At 42.5% G+C, this 27636-nt stretch overlaps 1 protein-coding gene across 1 annotated transcript in view; it reads left to right on the top strand.

Moving 5' to 3' along the window:
• GABARAPL2 (GABA type A receptor associated protein like 2) overlaps nucleotides 1–27636 on the top strand; it is a 301666-nt gene that overhangs the window by 268785 nt on the left and 5245 nt on the right. The window contains exon 3 of the mRNA XM_044081769.1: nucleotides 5077–5249. Coding sequence (XP_043937704.1) covers nucleotides 5077–5249 — 173 coding nt within the window. The remainder of the gene's footprint in view (nucleotides 1–5076; nucleotides 5250–27636) is intronic.

The raw sequence follows: 27636 nt of genomic DNA on the forward strand, positions 1-27636 counted from the left end.
GAACAGAGCTTGTAGCAATGTGTTTCTGCTTACAGAATGGTCCAGAGCTTGTTTTATTTCTAGAACGGAGCTTTTTTTATATATATATTTCTTCTTGAGCAGAGATTACAGAACAGTCCTGAGCTTGTGGAACTCGCAGAACAGAGCTTTTGTTTTTAATGTATTTCTTAAGCAGCTTAAGCAGAAGCATGTGTGCTTACGAAATGGAGCTTCTTAACTGCTTACAAAACAGTCCAGGGCTTGTGGAACTCACTTACGGAACAGAGCTTTTGTTTTTAATGTATTTCTTCTTAAGCAGCAGTGTGTGTGCTTAGCTTCTTACAGAATGGAGCTTTTATTTTTAATGTATTTCTTCTTCTTAAGGTGTGGGATGTGGTGTGTAAAATGCCCCAGATACATATACCTTTTGGCTAGAGAGACAGCAGTGGGAATTAACTTGGGCTCAAATGTTACAGAATAACTCTGGCTCAAACCATGTACCATGGGTGCAGGTAGCAAGAGCTTGAATTCCCTAGCCACCACCACTTGTGAAAGCTATTCATATTTTTGCCTCATATTTGTATTCTATTCCTCATAAAATCTGTGGTTTTCTGGAGTTAATTCAGTAAATAATGACAAGCATTTGAATTTCAGACTTCATATTCTTCCGAAAGTACATGGTAACACAAAACCTTTTATTCTAGCAATTTTCTAAGTTTATAAGATCAATATTTGAAATTTCTCCCAAGTTTTGGGGCTATATTCCTCCATTATTGGCTTGTCCAGGTGTTTTATGCTAAGAGTTTGACAGTTATGGTGAGAACTGAATTCATTAAATGCTAGCCATTTAAGTTTTAGTCTTCCTGTATTAGTTTCAAGAAGCAGTTGATTTGGCATTGTGGTATGTTGCTTTGACTGTAGTGCACAGGGTCTTGGGCTCAAGACTTGGCAGTGAAATGCATGGTGGTAATACAGCATTTTATTCTAGCAACTTTCCAAGATTATACGAGCAATGTTTAAAATGTGTCCCTGGTTTTCGGGCTTTTACCCCCCCCAATAAATTTTGGCTTTTTCCAGATTTCTTGTGCTGCAATGTTGAGAGATACAGCTGAGTGTCGAGTGGATTTTACAAGGAGCTGAGAGCTTCAGGGGAAGAGCTGTTTAGTGCTGCTTATCCTGAGGAGGCTTGCATTGTTAATAGCACAACAGGTAGTGTAGTTGCTTTTGATGCAGAAGGCTGTGGGTTCTACTCCCACAGTATGTAGATGCATTACTGATACTGTACTTTTAAAGGGGGTGGATGCCTGAGAATGTACTCTTTGGCAGAGATACCTAGTAACTATGAACCTGTTATCAGTTTGCCATCCATTCCCTATAGTAATATTACTAGCTTAGCATTTTTTTAATGTAACATATTATTACATGCAATTTATTCCACTAGGGCAACAGGCACTTTATTTGTAGATGAAACAATGAAATATAAAGTTGGTTTGCTAGCAGCAACCTCTTCATTAGTTACAGATCTCTTTAATGTGGAATTATTTAGATGACTTTTTCTTCTGCAGAGATTGTGCATATTTACTGATACTGGTGAATTGTAGAAGTTTGGGTAGACTTTTATGATGGAAATGTTCTGAATTGAGCAGTTTTGTCATTATTGGTGCATGCATTTTGTTTCATTGTTTATTGGAAAAATGTTCAAAACGATAAATTCAAAATGTCCTCTAACAATTGCACTGTATTATACAAGGAATATAATTTAATACATTCAGGAAGGTGTATAAAAGAACACGTGTATTTTCATGTGCAAGGGGACTATAAAAACAGCCCAAAGTTCATCTTTATCTGCCACTGGCTTTCAATGCTGTTTCAATGAATGTGAGTTTCAAGGGCAGAATGCCAAGTCTGTTTTCATTGTGAGACTGCGTTGCTTTGTTTAACAGATGTCTATTAGTGTTTGTGCTGTAAAATGTAAAATAAAACCTTTAAATGAAATCCAAGTCATCGTAAAAGTAAAGCAGTATGCACATTACAGTGCCAAGTAATGGGACATTGGAATGGCTGCAGGGGGGGAGGCACCATTTGACTATGATTTTGTGAGGGGGGAAGGGCGGCAAACTTAGACATCCCCGGCTGAACTAAACCTCTCAACTGTCCAGATTTTTGCAGAATGAATAGATTTTTGCTTCTTATTTTTGGTTTGTTCCTCATAAAATGTGTTTTTTCTGGCAAATCATTTAGGAATGAAGTCACTAAATAATGACAGACATTGAGTTTCAGACTTCATACCCTTCAGAAAAATGCATGCTAAAGCAAGACCTGTTATTCTATCAACTGTCTAAGTTTATACAAGAGCAATTTTAGTACTGTTTGTATCTTCCCCCAATATATTTGGCCTTGTCCAGATTTCCAGCATTAAGAGGTTGAGGGGTACCCACAAATAAATCTCTTTATAGAATTAGGTATATCCAAACCTCTCAACTGTCCCTGATTTTGGCTCAAAATGTTGCTCTCCCTCTAATAATCCCTCCGCAAAATGGCAATTTTGGAAGAAAACATGGAGGGTTTACAATTAATAAATAATTGTAATGATCAGAGTTGTAGATTACTTTTATTTCAGAATTACATATAGATTCTCTATTTTGTCAGCTGCTCAAGTTAACAGTACTAATATTAAAAGTGTCCTTTCGTTGACAGGTTCCCAGCTGTATTGTGTGGCTATTTTATATTTTTGCATCACGTTTGGTCCATATTTCATAAAATTATGGTTTTCTGGCAAATTAGTGGCAAATCATTAAAGATTTAAGTTAGAAAATAATGACAGACATTTGAGTTTCAGATTTCATGCTCTTCAGAAAATTCATACTAATGCAAGACCTGCTATTCTATTATCTTTCTAAGTTTATAAGAGTAATATTTTAAAAAATGTCCTTATTTTTGGGCCTTTGTCCCACTTCTATTTATGGCTTTGTCCAAATTTCTTGTTCTGAGGTTGAGAGGTATGACAAATGAGTCAGGGCAATCACTGTCAACCAGAGACATTTCAAATTGTGACATACTTGTTGCACCCCACTCCCCCATATAGTGACTCTGGATATGTCCAAGCAAGGCAAGGAGCAGTCATGCAGTGTAAGTGTGCAGAGTATCCCCCCATGCATACTGTTGATGTACGATTCTTATTATTCAGAAAATGCATGTTGTTGCAGTGCCTTTTTCTCTGTGTTTAAGTAACAATGCTTTAATGATCATCAGGTAAGCTTGTCTGAGATTGTAAGATGCAAGTAAGCTTTAATAAGCATACTGCAAAATGCATGCTGTTACAGTGCCTGTTGCTCTGTGTTTAAGTAGCAATGCTTTAATGACTATCAAGTAAGCTTGTCTGAGATTGTAAGATGCAAGTAAGCTTTAATAAGCATACTGTTAAAGAATTACCAACAGAGAAAGCCTTTTTGTTGTTGCCATGCAGAGAATATTTACATAACCAGATAACGTATAAGCCTTGGGTATTTAAATGCATATGACAGCATTTGTAATAAAGGACAGGATTACAGTATTTTTAGAAGCTCATTACATTTGTTGGAGATGTGCAGTCATCTTTGCAGGCTTTACCCGTAAACTAAACAGAATGCCAATCTATCATGTGTGGTCCATAACCTGTGCAGTAAATCTTTAAGCAATTTATCTTGATTTTGTTTTTTTTTTTTTGCTGTTCATTTTTTACTTTGATCATGTTTTCCCCATTGAACAAGTAGATAGTTGTTATCCGGCAGCAGGTCTTTGGATAAGAAACATATTTACAAGTGGGGGTATCACAGAGATTGCTACTTTCAGCATGTTACTTTGTACTTTTATAAAGCTGAATATAAATTGTAATTAGAACTGCAGCGCAAGGAGAAGTGGTTTGAGTTGAGTGCTGCTTGTTTTTTTTTTTATACTTGATTATGGCTGGCATTCCAGTAATGTATTTAAAAAGTAATTTAGTTTTTCATGCCTCACAACCTTTTTGTTTCCATCTAGCTATTAAGTCGGCTGTCATGTAGCCAATGCATTAAAATATTTTTTTCTTCTACACTTCATTTTGTCTTCATTGGACTCTCATAATGATGGTTTGGCACCCAGGACAATGTGTCCCAGTTTTTGTATTTTTGAGCATAGCTCCACCCCCTTCTAGTTGGCCACACCCCTTCCCATTGGCCAAATCCATTCAGCTGTCTCCTGCAGACCGCCTTTGATTTGAAGTCACCAGCCATCACTGCCTCTACTCCCATTGTAATGCAGGAGGTTTCCTTTCCATTTCTGATAGGGACAAAGTAAAGTTATTTTTAAAATAACCTAGTTTTCCCTCAGTAGTTCCTTCTAACTGGTCTCTTTACTTTTTATATTGTAAGGTTTATGTTTACTTTTCCTGCCTTCGTATGTATGTCTAGGAGGCAGTTTTTTTTCTACAAGGTTTCACTCTTATTTATTTCCTTACTTGTTTATTATTGTTAACCAGCTTGGTTCACTTGGTCTACAACCATTTTCTGGTGTGGATGGGATGAGGTTGCAAGTGAGGCAAAGTACAGAGTTATTCTTTTCACATTTAAGATTTGGCATTATATAACAGTAGTCAAACTTCTTGAAATTTCGAAAATTATATTTGATTAAGCATAAGCACTTTAAATGGACCACATAGTGATTTTTTTTTTTTTTTGCCATTCATACAGTTAACAGTGTTGCTTAACTATTGTGTCAATGGATTGTAGGCCCTTCGTGAAATGGCACAAGCTATAGTTAAAGAAGTAGATCATAGAAGCAGAGAGATGCAAGAGCATTTGCAGTACATAGCCAGGTTTTGTAAATCCTCTCTTTTGCTTATTGTGTAATTTTACATGCTGCATTTCCACCAGCTGTGAAAATGGCATAGTTGAACAGATATTGATGCATTACACCCTGCTGTAGGACTAAGTGTTACTTGTACATTTTGCTATAGTTTCCTTTGGATATAATATTAGTTTATGTAGATGGTAGCTGGCAAGTAGCTTTTAGCAGTCAGTAGGGGATAGAAGGGTGTTAATTTCCAATGTACAAGATTATAATCCACATTTATAATTGCAGGTTATAGTGGAGAAGGTATCCGGCTCACAGATTGTGGACATTGACAAGAGAAAGTACCTCGTTCCTTCTGATATTACTGTTGCGCAGTTTATGTGGATCATCAGGAAAAGAATTCAGTTACCATCAGAAAAGGCAATCTTTCTGTTTGTAGACAAAACAGTCCCTCAGTCCAGGTGAGGTTTCTTTTTTTTTTATTAGACTAAGTCATATGTAACTTGCTACAATGTGGGGACATTGTAGCAAGATAAAACGAATTTGATTTAATTGTGGATAATGTATGCTAATAGTGTACTCCATGCAAATGACTATGCTGTAGTAAGTGCGAGTTAAAGTAATGAGGATGTCAAGTATGTTTACATGCCAATATTCACCTTGAAACAAGTTCTAGCTTGTTTCTTAGAGTCTCATTTTAGCAGCTGTCATTATTTACATCCAGAGAAGTTGGTAAGTAAAAGAAAATTGCAGTTGTGATACTTTACCTTTAGTGTAATGCTGAATATATATAGCTAGTCCAAAAACAATTAAAGATACAAACACAAAATTATATATAGTTAGATAAGCACAAATACTCTGTTTACTTAATTTATTGCTCTGTTCATAGGTTCATAGGTTCATACTAGGCTATCTGCCCTAGGGCATTTATAAGCCTAGCCAGAGTGTGTTTGGCTTTCGCCACCCATTTTAAATTAATTTTGCTATGCCCTTTTTCAAGGTTAGTATACTGTACCTCTGTCTAACAGTGACACAGAAGTGATACCCGGGGTAAATCTACGATCTCCCATCCACTCATCAAGATTCCTCTTGAAGAGAGTCAATGAGGGACTCTGCCTAACCTGGACTGGGATTTTATTCCAGAGTGAAGGGAGCCTCTGGGTTATGAATCTGTCCCTCCAGCATGTCCTATTTATTTCAGTGCTGAGGTTCAAGTCTCTCAAGTGCATAGCTCGATGGGATTTGGATTTTCTGAGGTGCAGCATGTCCATTAATTCCGGGTTGCATATGGCTTTATACGTCAGGCACAGATCGCCTCTGAGCAGGTGGTATGCCACTTAGTAGAGCTGGAGTTTCTTTAACCGGGCAGCATATGGCATCTATTTGAGCCCTTTGATCCTCTTGGTGAGGTACTTTTGTGGTCTTTCCAGTTGCTGCAGGTGTCTGGTAAGGTACATACCAAAAGGGGCATTGTACTCAATTATGGGCCTGATGAGGGATGAGTAAAGAGGCACGATGACCTCCCCTGATCTAGATGTGAATCCCTTCATGATTAGGTGGGCTATATAAAATGTTTTTCTAACCACTTTGGCCACGTGGTTGTCAAATGAGAGATTGCTATCAACTTGGGTCCCCAGGTCCCTAATTACTTCTTCCGTACTTAATGGATTACCACCTATGTGGTAATTTGTGGGCACTTTGTTTTTGCCAAAGGGGATGACTATACACATTTTGGCATTTAGCTTGAGGCCATGGCTGTGGCACCAGTTGTCTGTTTCTATGAGGCCCTTTTGGAGGATGCTTGTGTCGGCTGGAGAGTCAATTATGGTGTCCAGTTTGCAGTCATCTGCGAACTTGGTCAGCCACAGCCCTTCCATGTTGGCCTGTACCTCCGAGAAATATATACCGAACAAGAGAGGTGCCAGGAGTGAGCCTTGTGGGATGCCACTTGTAACTGGTTTGGAGTCTGACATGGCTCCAGCAATTCTAACCATGTGGGTTCTGTCCTTGAGCCAGTTTGCAACCCATCTAGTGACATAGGGGTTTATATTTAAGCTGGTGAGCTTATCTTTAATGCCCAAGTGGGGTATTGTATCGAAGGCTTTTGCGAGGTCCAGGTAGGCTGTGTGGACCACCTTCCCCTCGCCACCGTTGCTGTACGCCACTCTTTGGGTACATATCCCGTAGTAAAGCTGAGATTGAACAGTAGTTTTATGTTTGGGTTTGGCTCTTCTTGGAGTTCATGTAGGACGCAGCCCGGGACACCGTCTGGTCCCATTGATGCTGTGTTTTTTGCTTTGGAGAGGGTGGCTCTTACCTGAGCATCTGAGATGTCGGGGGGCAGCACTCTGCTGGGATAGATATTTGCCCTTTTGGTGGGGAGGGGGGGAGAAGTTTGCACTGAACCTGTCAGCAAGGATGTTGGCAGTGTCTGGGTCCGGTGTATTTTTTGTCATTTTGGACTAATTCTGAGCATATCTGGGAATTCCCACCCAGGTTCCTAACATAACTTACATCCATTCTTTGTTCACTTTCTACATATATATTAAATTTTCCCATATTTTATATGTATTTTTTCACATATACTTATACTACTATTAAGTTATATTTACACAATTTAAGTTAATTTTGAATATACCTTTAGCATAGGAATATCAAATTGAAAGTATTTTATATATTACATCACATATCATAAATTATATTATATATTTTTCTTCATGATTTGGAATGATTTATGATGAGGTATTTGTTACATTTTTTAAATTTGTTCACTTTTTGCACTTTTATTCGTTATGTATATATATATTTATTATTACAATTTGTATAAATATTGTTTTTAAGCACTTGTCCAGTCATTTATAGGGTATTTTTTCTGTAAATAGTTTCTAGGACAAAGTTTTTTGATATGTACCTTTAAGAAAGCACATATTCATTACATTTTGGCGCCAATTTTAATATAAAAAAAGAGTTGAATGAGCTATTAGTGGTTCTGATGAAATCTGAGGTACTCAGATGAAAGCGCTTAACCAAGAGATCACTTTACATGTTTGGATTTTACTTGTGGAAATAAACCTGTGTTTTTACAAGCAAAAAGTGGTTTGCCTACTGAATTTGAGTCTTGCTCAAGCCGAGAACTGGTTGCTGCTATTTCTATAGTTCCTAACATAACTAAAGAAAGCCTTGTGATTATCCTTAGTGTCCTGTGCAATTTTTCTCTCTAAGCTGGCCTTAGACAATTTTATGAGTGCCCGTAGTTTTTTTGCTAATACTGATCAGAGATGCCTTCCCTTTTTGGGATTTTGCTCTATCATGTAGTAGCTTCCTCCTTCTATTGTATAGTTTGTTTAAGGCTGGGGTCCACCAGACAGGACATCTGCCTTTGGAGGATTGGGTCTTGGTTTTATTTGGGATTGCATGATCCATGCATTCCTGAAGGTGTTCATAGAATGCGTTTATAAAGGATTCTGTGGTCTGGGCCATATTTTCCACAGGCACGGGGGCTTTGAAGGATTCCACCTTGGTTTTCAGGAGTGTGAAATTTGCTTTAGAGAAGTTGTTCACTGTGGTTTCCTGGGCAGGGGGTGGGGTCGGGATGTGAATATCCAGTGAGATTAGTTTATGGTCTGATCTTACCAGTGAGGGATACACTTCTGGTCTGGAGCATAGAGTCCCCATGTTGGTGATGATCAGGTCCAGTATGTTTTCCCCTCTTGTGGGAGTGGTAACAAGTTGTTCCATAGCATTTGAGTTTATAAATTCTAGGAACCTTTGGGCTAGGGTGTTGGAGCTAGAGTAATGCTCCCAGTCTATGTTTGGGTAGTTGAAGTCGCCCAATATAATGGTGTTTGGAGAGACCTTCATATTTTCCAGTGTTCTCAGGAAGGCCGAGTGGGGTTCTTGAGTTTGGGAGGGTGGTCTGTAGCAGGCAATAAACTGGAAGGCAGTTTTACCCACTGTTGGTTGCACATGGATAGTCTCTGATGCTTTGTGCTGTGCCACCAACCTGGAGGTGTGGATATCTTTGACGAATATTGATACTCCCCCTCCTTTTGTGGTTCGGTCCAAGTTTTGGGGCCGAAAAGCATGGTATGAGGTATAACCTGGTAGTGCTGGGGCGCTCTCGGGAGCCTTGAACCAGGTTTCTGTTACTGCACAGATATCAATGTTCTCCATGCTAAGGAGAGTTTCAAGTGCATGCATCTTGAGATTTAGACTTCTGGCATTGAGTAGCATTACTCTTAGTTTCTTATCCCTTGTGATACCTATGGAGGTGGGTTTGTCTTTTGAGCCTTGCCTAAAAAGGCACTATGGGGTGGCAAGAGCCTTTGCCAATATCCAGAAGCCCAGGGGTGACAGGTGCAAGCCGTCCCTTGCAAAGCATCGTGGCTTGTCGAGCATGTCATCCCAGGCTGACAGGCATTGGATCCCCTTTGAATGACACCAATACTTAAGCCAATTGTTGAAATTGATCATCTTGTCTTCATATTGTGGCATCATTCTTGGTGAGGGTAAGATGCTACTCAAGGTCAGGGTCATACCGGCCTGTGCTACATGCTCAGAGAGCTCCTCTATGACTCTTTTCATGTAGTCCAGGGAGGTACATCTCAGGTCATTCACACCAGAATGGACAATGACAGAGTCATATTTGTACTTACCTTGGAGTGACCTGAGTGCCTGAGTGCTTGTGTTATGTGGCGGATCCTAGTGCCCGACAGGCAGCTCACCGTGATCTTCTCCTTGTTCAGCCTGGTGAGCGGGACGTCAGTGGGCCTGACGATAGTCACCTATTACAAGTGTATCAGGTGTGTTGTTTAGCCTTAAGGGCTGTGACTGTTCGGCACACTGGCTTTGTGAGCTATGTGTTACACGTGTTTTGTTTTGGGGTAGCGGTTGCTTGGGTGTCTGCTTTGGAGGTCTCTGCTGCTTAGGCAGATTTTTATTTAGAGCCTCCGAGTATGTTTTTGTGTGTTTATGTGTTTGGTTTGCTGTCGTGGTAGGTCTATGTGAGACTGGAATTGTAGTGAGTGTGGTTTCCTTCTCCTCCTGACTGGTTACGCCAATACTGAGTTGAGAGAGCTTAATAAACTTTCAGCACACCACTGCTACCTATGAAACCTTAACCTACTGCTCTTTATTATTTGTGGTTTATTAGTTTATTGTACTGCTGATGTTCTTCCATTCACTAGAGAATATATGAACAGATATTCTAAGTCACTCTGATGGTGTAGAACCGCTGTACAAGGCATGCATGGTCGTGGCAGGGCCAAGGGAGTGAGTGTTCTTCACTTTTACTGGAAATGTTTTTTTTATCTCTTCCTTCTGAGGCAAATCCTTATGCATAACTGCCATGAACTTCTCTGCAGCCAGTTTATTTTAAAAGAGCAACTATTCATATAGCTATTTTCAGCATACATTGATAAAGTCATAATCCTATATGCACCTTACAGAAGTATGCAGTTATGTAAGCACTATTTTAAAATTGCAGCTATAAAACTCCATATGCACTTCAGAAATGAGTGTTCATATAAATGTGTCCACCATTCAGGTACAACAGGCATTCAAGTCTTTCCACCATAAAACTGTCAGTTATGCAGAAATGGTTGCCCTTAAATTACTATACAGTCCATCACTTGAAGCAGCAAAGAAATGAACTTGCCTGCTACACCAGAGAGCACTGCTATTTACCACTGTTCCAATGCAAAGATCTAATAACTAAAGAAAAGTTTAAAAATGCAAACAGAAGTGTCTGGCAAGCATAAGTGTATATTCAGGACTTCCCTGGACACCAGTAATATGGCAGGGCACCTTCCAATGTTTGCTTTCACTGTAGTTTTTGGAATCATATTCCCTACTGAATAACATTAACAGCTTTTGACTGGTGGAAACTATCAACTGACCATTAGCTAAGCTGCAAATCAAAAAGTTAAGGCAAAAAATATACATAATAAGTTATGCCTAAAACTAAATGTTAAGTTGTCAATCTCGCCTTCATTCTTGCTTGATGGGTTCGGAGCCGATCCCTCGGCTCCGACTCGGCACTTGCTAAGCTCGAGAGTTTCTTCTACCAGCTCGAGGCAGCCCCATATCCCATGATGCAAGGCGGTAAGTACCCAGATCTCGTTTGCCGCTTCGCTTAGGAGGTCTTCTTTTTACCAGCTCCTGGTAAGTTGTTCACTTTTGTGAGTTTTAAGCCCCTTTTAGTCAAAAAACTTTGTATTGATAGTTTTAAATTTATATTATCCCCTTTCTGACAGAAATTCCCTGTCTCCTTTATTTTTTTGTTAGTGTATCTTAAAACCCTATCCCATCCCCCCCCTGTTAGGGTGTGTGTATTGGTTTTGTAGAATACCTTTTGGTATTTTATTTAACTTAATTTTGACTGGTGTGTGTGTGTGTGTGTTTTTCGGCACCATGTCAAAGGAGAGGGTCTCAGGTTTTAAGAAGTGTGACTCGTGCTGTCAGAAGATGTCTCTGACAGACGGTCACACTTCTTGCCTGTATTGTCTGGGCCCTCTTCACCTGCAGGACTCCTGTGCTATTTGTCACTCCTTCAGCCAGAGAGTCCTGCAGGAGAGACATAATAAACTGGTTCTTAGGGGCCTTCTTAAGCCGGAGGGCTCTCCGGCTAAGTCGGCTCCATCAAAACCAGCAAAAGTTTCCAAGGCCCAGGCTTCTGTTTCTAAGCCTGCGGCCTCGGCTCCGACTGCATTGAGTCGAGATCGGCTCCGACTGGAGCCGATTCTGGCTTGACAAAGCGTTCGGCACCGATGGCTATCGGCGCCGAACCTATTTTGTCCACTTCGATGTCAGCGCCGATCGGTTCCGACACCCATGTGGCACAGGCATCGGTGTCGGCTCCGATCGGCTCCGACACCGTTACCTTGGTGGCTGTATCGGCTCCGGCTGGAGCCGATACATCGAGGCTTCCTGTCGGCTCCGAAGTCGGCTCCGACAGGATCTATAGTATCGGCTCCGGTGGCTCATTCCAGGAAGAGGTCGGGGTCTCCTTCCTTGGGGCCGATACTGTCGGCTCCGCCGCCTCTTCTATCGAACGGAGCCATCGGAGCCGATCTTCAAGGTCATCCAGGTTGTCAGATCATGACCTAGAGAGAGTGGTCAGTAGATTACTCAAGTCACAGGTACTGGCCCAAATGTTACACAGTCTGTCTCAGCAGACGACTGTTGGTCCACACCCCGTTACAGTTCCTCCTTCAACTCTACCCCAGAGTTTGGAGTTGGAGTCTTCGGGCATGGTTACTGCTACGGCTGGAGGACGGATACCCCTTCTGTTCCTTCAGCCTCTACTCTTATCTCCTCTTCCTTAGAGGGATTCGTGGTCGGGCTTCCATGGTCTCCTCCGAGGGGTGAGTGGCATCGGACCCTTGTCCGAGCCCGCTCTTCCCCTTGGAGCCTCGGCCTTGGTGAGCTCGGCTCCGACATCTGCCTCGGAGACTTCCCTTCGGTGGTCCCGGAGTTCCTACCTCTTCGGAGCGGGTTCTCTCGGACCTGCCTGGGAGGGAGCATTCGAGGTGATGAAGAGTGTACTGGCCACTGGTATCAGTCAGCAGTCTGTTCCGTAGCTCCTCCCTCTATAGTACCTGTTGACATCTCTGCCACTTCTCTTGCTACAGGATCCAGAGATCCTCCGCCTCAGGTTTCCCCATTGGGAATTTCCCCCTCTTCCGAGGATTCTCCTGATGTTTCGGGAGCCCCTCCTAGGAAGAGGATTTAAAAGAGGAAGCATGCAGACTCCCGAGTCTGTCACTGGATACTGACTTTGATGAGTCAGAGGGATCCCCTAGATCCCCTCTGAGGATGTCTCCTTCTCAGACATCCTAGAACTTCTGAAACAGAGGGGAAACTGGCCCACCAACAATCCCTCTGAGGATGAGTCAGTATACCTAGAGGCGTTTGGATCTCGGCCCTCCACCTCCTGGGTGTCTCCGCCTTCGACCCCCTTATGCAGGTTATTGCACGAAGGCGTGGGCAGCTCCTGACTCTGTAGAGCCAGTCCCTAGGAGGCCTTCAAAATTTATCACTGCCCCGAGTGACAAACAATTCCTTACCAAGGGTGTCTCCGCTGATGCCATGGTGGTGGCTGCGGCCACCAAAAGGAACTTGCAGATCCTTCCGTGCCCGTCCATCCTCCTAATAAGGACTCTAGGACCATGGATAGGTACGGCAAGCGGATGTTTTCCTCAGCGACCTTTGCTATGCTCGCTGAATTATCTTTGTCACTTCACCAGACTCCAGAGAGATATCCTGAAGGAGCTGGGAGAAGTAGTTCAGGATCCTACAGCTGCAGGGGCTCAAGAAAAGATTGCTTGCAGCTAGGAACCCTCAATTCCATTGCTAACTCCTCCATGCGGCTAATATCTTATGCTGCGGATGGAGCGCAGTAGAGCCGAGGCACAGGTGTGGCTCTTAGACGCCAAGCCTGGATGCGGCTATGTGATTTTGTGGATCCCTTTAAGGCGTCCTTCACAAATTCTCCCTTTGATGGGTCAGCTTTGTTTGGCCCTCAGGTGAAGGAAACCTTGACCAGGTGTGAGCAGGACGGCAAGACTCTTTCTGCTGTTGAGTCCGTTTTTCCACCCCTTCTAGGCCTTATCCCAAAGGACAGAAGGGTGGGAAGATGTGGTTCCGTAAATCCCAAGGAGTCACGCCGGATTCACGTGGTCAGTTTACCCCTAGAGGCAGAGGGGGTAACAACAACAGACGCCGCTCTAGAGGCAGAGGGGGTCCAAGAACCAGGGAAACAGGGAGCCTCTCTCTGATAAGCCCTTTCAGCATCCCTGAGGTGTTGCCCGGCTGTCCCTCCTTGGAGGCAGTCGGGGGAAGATTATCACTGTACCCAGAAGCCTGGCATTCCCTCACTCAAGACAGATGGGTACAGTCGATCATATCCAAGGGTTACATAATTCCTTTCGAGGAAAGTCCCTTCCCTCAAGTTCCCTTCCAGATGTACCACCCGGTCTAAGGGAGATTGCAGAGTTAGAAATCGCAAAACTACTGCAAAAAGAGCCATTCAGCCAGTTACAATAGACCATTCAGAGCCGGAATCTACTCAAGGTTCTTTTGGTCCCCAAAAAGACGGGAGACTGGAGACCAATATTGGATCTCAGCAGACTCAACAAGTCTGTCAGGAAGACAAGATTCCGAATGGTCACTCTTCAGTCAATTCTGCCCTTCTTACAGAAGGACAACTGGATGTGCTCAATAGATCTTCAGGATGCGTACTATCACATCAAAATTCACAGACGCTCCAGGAGATTTCTCTGCTTTCGGCTGGGGTCCAGTCACTTCCAGTTCAGAGCCCTGCCCTTTGGTCTCACTACAGCCCCCAGAGTGTTCACCAAATGCATGGCAGTGGTCACGGCTCACCTGAGACGTCAAGGATTCCAGGTGTTTCCGTATCTCGACGACTGGCTCCTGTCAGCCACCACCAGGCATCAGCTTATACAAGCCAGGGATTACACAATAGACCTTTGTTCTCATTTAGGCATCTCAATCAACTTCGAAAAGTCATCCTTATCGCCCTGCCAGTCTATTACCTTCATAGGCACAAACTTAAACACTGTTCGGATGTCAGCTACCCTTACAGAACAAAGAGTTTCAGACATATGTCAGGATCATTCTGGCCAGCAAGAAAGTACAGGCCAGAATGGTTCTAAAGGTATTAGGTCTCATGGCTGCGGCCATTACTCTTCTTCCCCTGGCTCGATTCTACATGCGCCTCCTTCAGTGGATGCTGTTCACACAGTGGTCATACCAGCAACTCCCAATGCGTCACCAGATTCTGGTGACACAAACATGCAAAGAACATCTTGCTTGGTGGATCACATCGTCTCAGGTTCACCAAGGCAGGTGCTTTGTACCTCCGTCCCCGATAGCCACTGTCACCACGGATGCCTCCCTGATCGGGTGGGGGGGTCATTATCAGGGCAGGATGGTTCATGGGACGTGGCAACCGTTCGAGTACCATCTGCACATAAATGTCCTGGAGATGAGAGCAGTGCTTTTAACGTTGCAAGCCCTCAACGACTTTCTTCCCGTAGGGACAATTGCAGTCCACACAGACAACATGTCTGTAGTTTGGTATATCAACAAACAGGGCGGAACCAAGTCCTACCCCTTGTGTCGAGAAGCGCTCAGACTATGGCAATGGGTGATCTCCTCTCATCGGTTTCTGGTAGCAACGCATATCCCTGGGAAAACCAACATTATAGCGGACAGATTGAGCAGAGCTATTCTCATGCCTCACGAGTGGTCTCTCAAGCAATCTATAGCGGAAGAGATTTTTCTGGAATGGGGTTGTCCATGTTGCGATCTTTTTGCTACTCCCCAAAACAGCAAATGTCCAGACTTCTTCAGCCTCTTCCCTCTATCAGGCCATCCCCCCAGAGACGCTCTGACCCAGGATTGGCCCCAGGGACTTCTTTATGCCTTCCCTCCATTTCCTCTGATCCCTCAGGTGATCCAGAAAGCTACCGTTTTGAGTGCCAAATTGATTCTCATTGCCCCTTATTGGCCTCGACAAGTTTGGTTCCCGTTCCTCCATCATCACCTTTTGGTGCAGCCGTGGCATCTGGACCCAGTGCCAGATCTACTGATTCACCAATCCGGTCAGCTGCACCGGTCAATCCCTTCTCTCAACCTCACAGCTTGGTTGCTCCACTTCCTTCCTTAGCCAGGCTTCCTTTGATCTCTAACCCAGTTAGAGACATCATAGTAGCTTCACTAAAATCCTCTACCAGGAGGATTTACACAAGCAAATGGAAACGTTTCTCTTATTGGGCTAAGGCCCAAAATATTGATCCTTTTACTGCCCCTGTTCAGGCAGTTCTGGACTTCTTAGCAGAGATTTTTCATGCAGGCTCCTCTTCTTCCACAGTCAGAGTTCAGTTGGCTGCTATTTCTAATTTTCATGTCGGGATAGCAGATCATAATATTATGTCCCATAGGCTCTGCAGGGCCTTCTTGAAAGGAATTTTCCTACTAAAGCCTCCAATCAGGAATCCTCCTCCTCAGTGGGATCTAAATTTAGTGCTGACATCCTTGATTCTTCTCCTCTTCGAGCCAGCTGTTTCTTGTCCCTGAAATATCTTTCTTGGAAAACTTTATTCCTAGTGGCTATTACATCTGCCAGGAGGGTGTCTGAACTTCATGCTCTTTCGGTCCGACCCCTATTTGATTTTTCACAAAGACAGAGTATCTTTGAGAACTAATCCATCCTTTTTACCTAAGGTCGCTTCAAAGAACAATCTGAATCAATCCATTGATCTCCTGTATTTTTCCTAACTATTCAGATAGAGCTGAACAAAAGCTACATTATCTTGACGTCCACCGTCAGCTTAGATATTATTTGGACAGAACAAAAATTTAGAAAATCTGATCAACTTTTTGTTTCCTATGCGGATAATAAAAAGGCCTTCCTGTTTCTAAAGTGACTTTGTCCAGATGGCTTTCTTCGGTCATCACTGAAATTTATACGATCAGGGAAAACAGCTGTGCTCAAAACCTAAAGCACATTCAACTAGGAGTTTAGCTACTTCTACAGCTTTTCAAGCTAGACTGCCTTTGGACACTATTTGTGCAGCGCCACTTGGGCCACTCCTCACACTTTTGTTTCCCATTACAAATTGGACTTGGCCTCCAGGGACAGAGCCAGTTTTGGCTCTACAGTCCTCAAGAGTTTGTTCCATTGAGCCACCCAGGATAGAGGTGCTAGGGGCCGGTCCCATCAAGCAAGAATGAAGGCGAGATTGACAACTTAACATTAAGAAGTTATGTACCTACCATAACGTTCCATGTTAGTTGTCTTCTCTCGCCTTCTTTCTTGCGACCCTCCCTCCTTCCCCCTGGCCTGGACAGACCTTGTATAAGAAACTATTATGCTAAAGACCATTCAGACCTGGTCCTTTTTACTTCTGTAAGTTTCTTCTTCCTTTGGGAAGTATTGTATGCTTGGTGCTATTGCCCTTTGTTAACAAACGAGATCTGGGTACTTACCGCCTTGCATCATGGGATATGGGGCTGCCTCGAGCTGGTAGAAGAAACTCTCGAGCTTAGCAAGTGCCGAGTCGGAGCCGAGGGATCGGCTCCGAACCCATCAAGCAAGAAAGAAGGCGAGAGAAGACAACTAACATGGAACGTTATGGTAGGTACATAACTTCTTATTTTACAGCCTGTTGTCCAAGGGCTCATTCTTTGCTTTCTTTTGAAATTCCTGAACGATTTTCAAAAGAAATGTTCTGCGTGTTTGAAAATAAAAGTTTTGGTGTTTGGTTTTCTGCAACAATGCCACAAGTTGTGTCTTCATATGATTTAATCAGTAAAGTAGGTTTGTGCTGTACTTTCCAAGCTCATGTTTAGTTATTTTATGCCTACAAAGCACCTGACCTTGCTGTGTAGTACTTTCCTTGCATGCATATTTGTTTTTTATGTACTATCAACGAGAATTTTGCCTGGCCAGCTCAACATTATAATAATTAATATAATAATTAATTATAGAAACCAGTTGGCATAATGGTTAAAAGTCTTAGCCTCCCATGCACAAGGTTCGGTCCTGACCTCCGACCAATGCCTGTTTGGAGTTTGCATGTTCTCCCTGTGTCTCCATGGGGTTTCTCCCATGTCCAAAAAACATGCTGAGTGTTTCCATCTCAAACTCACCAATGAATGGAGCTGAGGGAAGCAGCACAGACTCTGCATGGTGCCCTGTAGGGGGAAGAGTTGTACAGTCCAACCGTTTTGAACATCTACTGTACTGCGCAGTAACCTCAGGATAGGAGAACACAGATCGCAAACTGCGCACTGTGGCAGGGCTATAGGTGATTCGGTCATGTTGACTAATGTCACCAAAATGGGCATGGGTAATTTCCGATTGTAAGAGGGTTGAGGACCTGGCCTACTCTGACCTCACCATGGACCCTTGCTAATGGTGGGAGGGGTATATGTGCCCCTGCTGGGCAGTGTGTGCCAGCCATAAAGCCCAGCAGCCCTGGGTCAATAAGATACTGCTCGGCTGATGTCTAGTTGCCCAGCCTGGGTTCCTTGGGATAGCTCTGTTGAACAAAAGCTGGATGTAAAACCAACCAATCTGCCAAACATGAACTAAGAATTGCTATACTTAATGTAGGTTCACTGACAGGATGCAGCTTGGAAGTGGATAATATGATGATACTAAGGAGGCTGGACATCCTGTGTATCCAAGAAATGTGATGGAAGGGCAGTGCAGCAAAGCCTTTGCTTGGGATCCAGACTGTACTACTCAGGTGGGGGACAGGCTAGAAATGGTGTTGGAATTGTGGTGAGAGAGAGGTTTCAGAAGGCAGTGAGGGATATTATCAGAATTAGAGACAGATTCATAGCAATCAGATTCCAGTGTAATGATAGGGCAGTATTCATAATCTTAGCCTATGCCCCCACAGCAGGGTTGTGATAGTGAGGAGAAGAGTTCATTCAGACAGCAGTTGCAGGGCCTACTAGAGAAAGCAGAATAACCTGAATTGATTTTGAGAATGATAGGGCAGTATTCATAATCTTAGCCTATGCCCCCACAGCAGGGTTGTGATAGTGAGGAGAAGAGTTCATTCAGACAGCAGTTGCAGGGCCTACTAGAGAAAGCAGAATAACCTGAATTGATTTTGAGAATGGATGACTTGAATGCACATATAGGGACAGACAGAACAGGATATGAGGACTGCCTGGATCCACATGGGTGGGGCAACAGGAATAAAGAAGGAAAAGCCATTCTAGACTTCTGTCTGGCAAATGGCTTGATAGTAGTCAACACATGTTTCAGAAAGAGAGAGAGTCACAAGATCACATACAAGAGTAGCCAGCATGCAACTCAGGTAGACTTCCTCCTAGTAAGGAAAAGGTACTGGGGTAGAATCCATGATTGCAAAGTCATCCCCAGTGAAACAGTCGGCCCGCAGCATAAACCACTAGTTGCCACAGTCAACTGCAAGCAGTGGTCAGACAAGGCTCTAAGGTCAACAGAAACCAGGCTGAAGACCTGGAAGTTGACTGGAGAGAAAGTACAACAGTTCAAGGAATTACTCTGGGCTCTAGCACCCCAAGAAGAGGAAATAGGTGGAGCTGAACAAGATTGGAAGCACCTAAAACAGCATGTGTTAGGACTACAAAAAAGATATGTGGCCAAGCCAGATATGGAAATAAAGTCCATAAGGAAAGCTGGTGATGGAATGTAGAAGTCTAGGAAGTCATCAAAAGAAAGGAGGAGTGCAGGAAGAAGGTGGAGATAGAAGACTGACCCGGCTAGAAAGGACTACTGTTTGGCTAACAAAGAAGTTAAGAAAGATGTTGCAATAGCAAAGGATAGGGCATTGGAGGCTCTCTACCAACTTCTGGAAAGTGAGTCAGTAAGTGGCACAAAGAAACTATATCAGGTTGCAAGGTAAAGACAGAAAGATAAAGAAGATAGTCTGACAGCTTTCATAAGAGATGCCAGCAACAACCTCCTCACCAGTCCACAGGACATCAAAGGCAGACAGAAGGAGTATTTATAGGTTCATATGTGTTTACTAGGCTGATGACCACAAGGGCCTTTGTAAGGCTAACTATGCATCCCAAATCTCTGACAAGCTCTGATACCCTTGATAAGTGTAAGCATGGGCCTGGGAGACAAACCCTTTACAGCAGCTTCTGAATGAAGAAAACCCCACAGAAGCTGTACTGCCCCAGAAACAGTCTACGATAAGAGAAGAGGAGGAGCCCACCCTAGAAGATGTAAGACTAGCACTAAGGAAAATTAAGTCAGGGAAAAACGTGGGCTCAGATGAGGTCACAGCAGATATGGTGAAGATGCTGGGTGAGATAGGGGAGACATGGCTCCTGAGGGTACTAATTAAAGTGTGGAGAGAAAGGAGTATCCCAGATGACTGGAGAATAAGCATACTCATGCCACTGTATAAGAACAAAGGGGACATCCACAACTGTGGGGAGTACAGAGGCATCAAACCCCTGTCACATTGCATAAAAGTTCTGGAGAGGGTGACTGATAAACGGATATGCAGAGTAGTAGAATGTAAGATGGGAGATGAGCAGTTCAGATTCAGATCAGGATGCATCACAATTGACCCGATGTTTGCAGTGAGACAGTTACTTGAGAAGAAGCTAGAGATGAGGAGAGAGTCCAACTGGGCATTCCTAGACTTGAAGAAAGCGTATGACAAGGTCCCAAGAAAGTGGATCTGGGCAGTACTGCGGTGGTGTGAAGTTCCAGAAACATTGGTAAAATTAGTGCAGGCAATGTACAAGGACCCAGTGACTCAAGTACAAACAGTGTTTGGCCTCATAGAGGGGTTCCCATTGGGAGTGGATGTACACAAGGGTTCAGCTCTGAGCCCACCGCTGTTCATACTGGTGATGGACTACATTAGCAAACAGGTTGGAAGGGACAGCTCAACAAAGTTGCTGTATGCAGACGAGGTGGCATCACAGGCAGATTCTGAGACAGTTCTTCAGCAAGGGATAGGAGAATGGAATGCAAAACTGAAGGCACATGGGATGAAACTAACCCATATAAGACTGTGGTAATGGTAACAAATTGGGGAAATCAGAAGATGCTGAGAATAGAGATAGAAGGGAAGGTAGTGTAACAGGTAAACAGCTTCAAGTACCTGGGAGGGGTGGTTGAGGAGAAGGGGAAGTCTGAATGAAGAGGTCAAAGCTAGAATCAGAGGGGCTGCAGCCAACTGGCATAGAGTATCAGCATAGTCTACGACAGAAGAATGCCAAAGAAGTGAAAAGTAAGGTGTACAAGATAGTGGCGCGACCAGTACTACTGTATGGTGCAGAAACCTGGCCAGTAAAGGCAGAACAGTTGAAGAAGCTAGAGTGATGGAAATGAAGTCCCTAAGAAGGGTGTTAGGATGCACACTGTGGGACAGACAAAGAAATGAGGACATGAGAGCAGAAGTCAGAGTAGCGCCAATTGCAGAAAGGATTAAAGGGAACATGTTATGGTGGTTGGACAGTTCTGGTCAGGTAGAGTTGGGACAGACAGGAAGAAGGTAGGAGGAAGCTAGGACATCCAGCAAAGAGGTGGATGGATTGTGTGAAAGAAGATCTGCAACAGTCAGGCATGAGTGTTGAGGAAGGCAGAAGTGTGGCACTGAATCGAAAGAGTTGGCGACAGTTAACACGATACCCCAACCTCATGTAGAAAAATTGGGCAAAAGGGGGATATTGATGATGATGATGAGTTCAACATTAATGAATTGCTGCGACTAGATACTTTGCTTAACAGTATAAAAGATGGTGATGAAAAGCATTGTGTTATTTAGTGGAAGAAAATCTTTTGAGATAGCAAACGTACATATTTTTCGAAATGTTCATACCAATTGTATATGAAGAACTTTACAATTAAAATATTGGGTTTTCAAAAAGATATCTTAAACTGGAAGTTCACAATTTTACATATCTCCCTCTACATATCTTAACACAAAAAGTTAAGAATTTTCATAGACCTCTTCATGTTATATTACTAAAAACAAATATGCAAAATAGTGGGGATTAACATCTCATAATCATAACAATAAGTACTTGCATGTTTGGGGGAAATCAAATTCTCATGTGAACCAGTTGAGTTTAGAAAACAGAAACCTTTACCACTGAAATTCTCTTAAAACAGATTTTCTTAAACATTCAGAATAAGACATTTCTTTAAACATGGTAATATTATGCAAACATAACAGCATGTTATTAGAATCTATGACGAACATTTTTTCTGTGCGTAGACATGTTATGATGCAAATCTATATCAACTGGGGAACTGTCAGTTTGATAATTAACATGTATGGTATTTTTGTATTGTACATAATTCTGTGTAAATTATTTCCTCTGTTCATGTTTGTATTTTTGTTTTGGTTTGTTAGATGTTGTACTTTAAAATGGTATTGAAAAAGGAAAAAAAAAAACTTGTGTTATTAAGATTTAATAAAAAATCCCAAAGGCAGTCAATGAATGTAGAAATAGCTTGAAGAACAACTGTAGACTGTATACAAGTACTCAAAAGGTGCACCTTTTGAGTACTTGTATACAGTCTACATTCGTTCTTCAAGCTGTTTCTACATTCGTTGACTGGAATATTTTATTTGGTTTTGTGAGTTTTTGGTTCGTTTGCATTATTAAGATTTAACTTCTGACTACTAAAAACACTGAAGCAGAAAAAGAGAAAATACAGAAAATGGTTAGAAAAAAACAACAAAGATAAGTGCCTTTTTTTTTACATTTTCAGAAAAGTCTGTCACAAAAAGGGAGTAATAAAGTTGAAGACACACAAAGTGCAAAAAAAAAAAGTAGGAATCCGTAGCTTTCCTATGTGTGGTATTCAGTTTGATAAAGTATGAGTTCACATCCAAAGAAATGGATAGTAAGGTATGGTAGTTATACTACTGCTCTAAATATTTTAAGAGAAAATAGGTGGCAAGAGAAAAACTAGGGAACCGCAGGCCTGATAGCCTAACAGAAGTGGCAGGTAAAGTCAAAGGGAGAACATTCTGGAGAGCAACTATCTTTAAGACAACAATCACTATTGACTCATGTCTTTAAAGGTGTTGTTGGAAAGACTTGAACCTGTTCTAAAACTGATTTACAGGCAAACTTGACAGTGGAGTGCTGTTGCCTGTCCTCCACCTATATTTCTTTAAGGCTTTTGACTTGGTCCCATACAGGAGGCTGTTATGAAAACTGGAACCATTAGAGAAAGACTCTATTCTAAAGAGGTGGAGTTCTGCATGGTTAAGTTGAAGGACATAGAGGATTTAAGTCCAAAGAATGTTAACGATAAGGAAATTCACTAGTGGAATGCTGCAGTCATTGATCTGGATTCTTATTTTTAGTCCATCTGGTTTCTTATCAAAATTACTTTTCTGATGTGTCTCAGTGCAATCACAGTAAAGATGATATCAGCTAATGTTAACTTTAACCACTAATAATAAAACTATGATGCCACAATTTAGTTTTGTAAATATCCTAACTCTGACATGGCTCAGTCTTGAGAGTAAGGAGAAGACCACCTTACCCCAAAAGTTCATGATCTTAATTAAAAGTCCAGTATGACATTTAACCAGGGATTTGACAAAAAAAAAAAAAAAAAGACAAATCACCACATCTAGATGTGAACAAACCAGCATTGATTTAACCCTTGTATTCCCACTGGTCCTGGCTACAGTACTCTTCAGTGTGCTTGTATTGTGCCTAATTCATAGCAACCCAATGTTAATTATTGGCTAGATGAAAAGACGTGATGGCAGTAAGACAGGAAAAGTATCTGGGACTGTTGAACATCCCCGGATGAGGCCACCATTAATAGAGTGGGAAGACAGTGGAAACAGTCAATTAAAAGCTAGGGTGTACCAGGAGGGACAGACACCTGAAGCACTGCGGTAATGTTTCTGTTGTCAGAGCACATCCTGAAGTACTGTCTGCAGTCCGCACAAGGTAGAGATATGCTGCTGAATGATGTCCATAAGAAAGCCACTAGAGTAGTGCTTGAAACCGAGGTGAAAGGATGTGACCAGGAATAGGGAAGCTGGAGAGACCAGAACATGCATGAGGAGGAAGATATGTCTGCACAAAATCATATCAAGGAAAGGTGTTGTCCTGAACAAGAATGACAGACCGGCAGCATATTGTAGGGACTAACTGTTCCTTGAATCTGTAAAGGCACTTGTTTGTAATGAGGACTGTGGATCCCTGAAATGGCCTGTCAGAATGGGTGTTGGAGAAGAAATCCCCTCTGTAGCATTAATAAGGGAGTGAGGGAGAGATAGTAAAGAGGTAAGGAGCAGTATAGGAAAGAAAGGTGCGGTAGAATGAGTGTATTCAATGGACAAACTCAGGATGTCATACTGTGATCTGTCATCAAGAAAATGTACTGTAAAGTAAATAAAATATCAGTAAAAAAGAGACTAGATGAGGGTGGCCGCGGTGATGCAGCATTTAGTGTTGTCGCCTCACAGCAAGTGGTTTTCTGGTTCGATTCCCGGCTGGCATGCCTTCTGTGTGGAGTCTGAATGTTCTCCCTGCAGTCACGTGGGTTTCCTCCCACATTCCAAAGACACGCAGTAGGTGGATTGGACACTCCAAACTGGCCATAGGTGAGTGTGTGTGTGCACGTGAGTGTACAAATGAGCTACCATGGCAGGGCTAGCCAGCCGACGATGTAAAACTTTGGCTCAAGATGATTGTCACTGCTGAAGTGATACCCTGACCCCATGTACAAAATGGGAAAAGGAGTTGAGGATGGCTGGATGGATCGATGTAGATGGACAAAGTGAAATGCAAGAGTCGGAAAAAAGTAAAAAATGTATAAATGCAACAAATATCTGGACTGTGCTTTGTAATTGTTTACTATTGTTTTAAACATTAACCTTACAGGCCTAGGTAAAGTACAGAGATGCAGCAACAAAATGTACAGGAGTAGAAGCACAAACAACAAACCATACTACCAAAATTATGGGCCAGAAAGGCAGAATGCGTTAGTGTGGTAAGTAGGAAGGTGTACGTAAAGAGTGCGTGTCGTCGTAACAAATGTAATAGGAAGAATAGTGACATAAAAAACAGCATGTGAATCTCCACCTCAAATAATATTCATATGTAGAAGCCAGAGGGCAAATAAAAAAACACAGTTGGGTTGTTGACATATTGATAGACACTATCATCAGTAAACATAATGTTAAAGGGAGACTTGAGAAGGCTGAAACCCATACCAACTCTGAAGAAGTCTGCTACCAGAATTTATGCATACAGTTAAAAGAAACAACACAAATACAAGGCTGCCTCACAACAGAGATGAGAATGAACAAAAGGTGATTAAAACCCTTTTCAGAATTTTACAAGGGAAAAAGAAAACTCTTTACAAAGTTAATTGACTAATTTATTGAGTGAGGTACAAGTACTAATTAGTGTTGATGGAAATGAACAGAGGCAGCACAGATTAGATGGAAATGAACAGAGGCAGCACAGATTAGGTGAGGATGGTACTGAAAAACTAAAGAACTATCAGAAAAGCCCTGGAGCATAGCTTCACATGAGAAGCTTTAAAAAAAAAAAAAAAAAAGGTAGGAAGAGCTAGAAACACTTCTGAAAATGGGCATTGTTGAATAAATGTGTCAGCCCCACACTGTGGATTTCACCCATAGCAGCCTCACCTGTCTGACAATTCTTCAGGTAGGACTTTTGTGGATATGAGAGCTACCCAGGTAATGCTGTAGAGAGGCAGTTCACAAATGGTGCATTAGAATCATAAGTAATGGTGTTAAAATCAGTAAACTGGACTTTGGCTCTGATTATCACCAACTTAAACTCCACTCAAGCAGCAGAACCATTATAACTTTTTTAACCACATAGGCTTAAAGTGTGAAAGACTAATCATCCGGGTCAGTTCGACAGCTGAGATCATTCAGCATATGACAACAATTAATGCAAGAAATCAGAAATAGAAAACTGGTGATGGCAGGCAGTGTATGGCATAAATTCAGGGCATGGTAAAACATTAGAAAAGGCATTGGACAGTTTAGAAAATGTTCTTATATTAAATAAAGTGCGAGTTTTACAAATTAGTTCTACAGTTCAGCATCACCACCACCCCCACCAATCAGGCACTTCACCTCTGTTTCAACCATGATGGGGTAGGGAAAAAATGTCCTCAGAGCTGAGAGAAAATACTTTTATTTTCCATTGAGCAAAAGAGTTCTTGTGCTTCTACATAGTAGATCTTTCATTATATGTAGCAAGGAGTTACGTTCTCAACACACACTAACAAGGGCATGGTCATCACAGTTTAAACTTTGCCTGTTACTCCATGGTGTGAAGGTGTATTGGATTTGATTTGAGTATGGCTTGCAGACTTGCAAGCCAGGAGTCGATCAGCAACTCTTAACACACCAACAGTTGTGTCCCTTTACAGCAGAACTGACACTGTCATTTGTATACCCTCTTCCACAGATTGTGGCTGCTTAAATGTTTGGTCCTTACAAGCAGTATATGCAATCAACACCTTTTGGTAGTGCTGATTATGGCCCCTGACAGGTTGCGTCTGGGGCAGCTTCCCCCTTCACCCCACTCTTGTTGTGGCACTGATATCAGCTAGTACAAACCAGATCAGAAGTTTTTGGGGGGTATTAGACAGTTGCATTTCCAAGGTTATTAGATACTTTAACACAACTAGACTTGCTGACAGAGCTAAAGAAAACTGGTATTTTATTTATTTATGAAGAACAGCAGCAAGATGCTTTATTATTACTAAAGAATGTGCTGAGTTTTGTCATGTCAGTTTCACATTTTGATGCATGTATCATAAAGACTGATATTTGCATCCTTGATTATGTACATCCCCAACACAAGTAAAGTTATTTCAAATCAAGCTGTTACCTCTGAGACTTTATCTTGGTCTTGTAGACTTTGGGAGCTTGCTTTTCTACACTTTTGTATGACCACTAGAAATTGTGTGTCCTGATCTGAAAATGCTGTGAGTAGAATATGCAGTTGAGATACGAGTGAATCCTTTTAATTGAATAGAATGATGTAACCTGTAAAGAAGCACTTGTCACCGACAGATATTTCCTTGCACTGTAGGTGGAGTCCATCACCTTTTCATCGCACAACAAATTAAATAAGCAAAACATTACGCTAAGATTGTTGAGAGTACTGAAAAATGTTCAAGTGAAAAGAAGATGAAGACTGCTATTCTGTACAGCATATCAGACATTGTGTCAGGTAGTGAATAAGGGGAAGAAGGAGGAGGCGACGCTCACAGAGAAGCCACATGGATTGAAAGATGCTGAAAATAAATTGCTAATCACACCTCTCCACCATGCATCCATGCATTGAGCTGCACTCCCTTACAATATCCTGATCTGCACATCAGTTGGGTATTGCCTTTGCCAGCCAACAGTTGACTCCATGTTCATCCAGTCCTTTTATGGTGACCACAGCCCCACATGCTGCTGCACTGCAACCATGCCAACACTGTGCCATAATCTGGTGGCTGTGGGCATGTTGGCCGTATTTACTGTCTATCAAACCTGTGCACATAGGACTGTCTGAACTAGGTACACTGAAAGCCCCCTAATCCCTATAGTGTTTGATATGACATATCATCGCAACATCTAAACAGCAGGGCAGTGACCTGACCTAACCATGTTCCCAGTGCCCTGAATGGTTGGGCCACACCCAGCAGGACCGCAACCTATCCTACCCTGTCTCCTGTGCCCTATCAGGTTGAGTCCCCCACCACCACAGGACTGTAACCTGCACTGCCTTGTTGTTCTCTGTGAGGTTGAGCCCCCCCAACCCATCATCTGCCTGTCATGTTGTGTGCAGTGTTACCCCACACACTCCACTGCTCTGTTACAGCATTTGTTGCATCAATACAGCCTTATGTACTTACTGCACCCCTGAGGTGCCATACAGCCTTATGTGCTTACTGCACCCCTGAAGTGCCTTACAGCTTTGTGTGTTTCTTCACTCCTGATGTGCCTTACATAACTTGTGTTTCTGCACTCCTGAACTGCCTTACAGCCTTATGTGCTTCTGCACTCCTGAGGTGCCTCAACAACCTTATGTGCTTCTGCACTCCTGAGGTACCATACAGCCTTATGTGCTTACTGCACTCCTGAGGTACCATACAACCTGATGTGCTTACTGCACTCCTGAGGTGCCATACAGCTTTATATGCTCCTGCACTCCTGAGGTGCCATACAGCTTTATATGCTCCTGCACTCCTGAGGTGCCTCACAGCCTTATGTTTTTCAGCACTGCTGAGGTGCCATACAGCCTTATGTGCTTCAGCACTCCTGAGGTGCCTCATAG

Source organism: Protopterus annectens, chromosome 8.part1 (genome assembly GCF_019279795.1).
Source record: "Protopterus annectens isolate FY-2018-M chromosome 8.part1, PAN1.0, whole genome shotgun sequence".
NCBI lineage: Eukaryota > Metazoa > Chordata > Ceratodontiformes > Protopteridae > Protopterus > Protopterus annectens.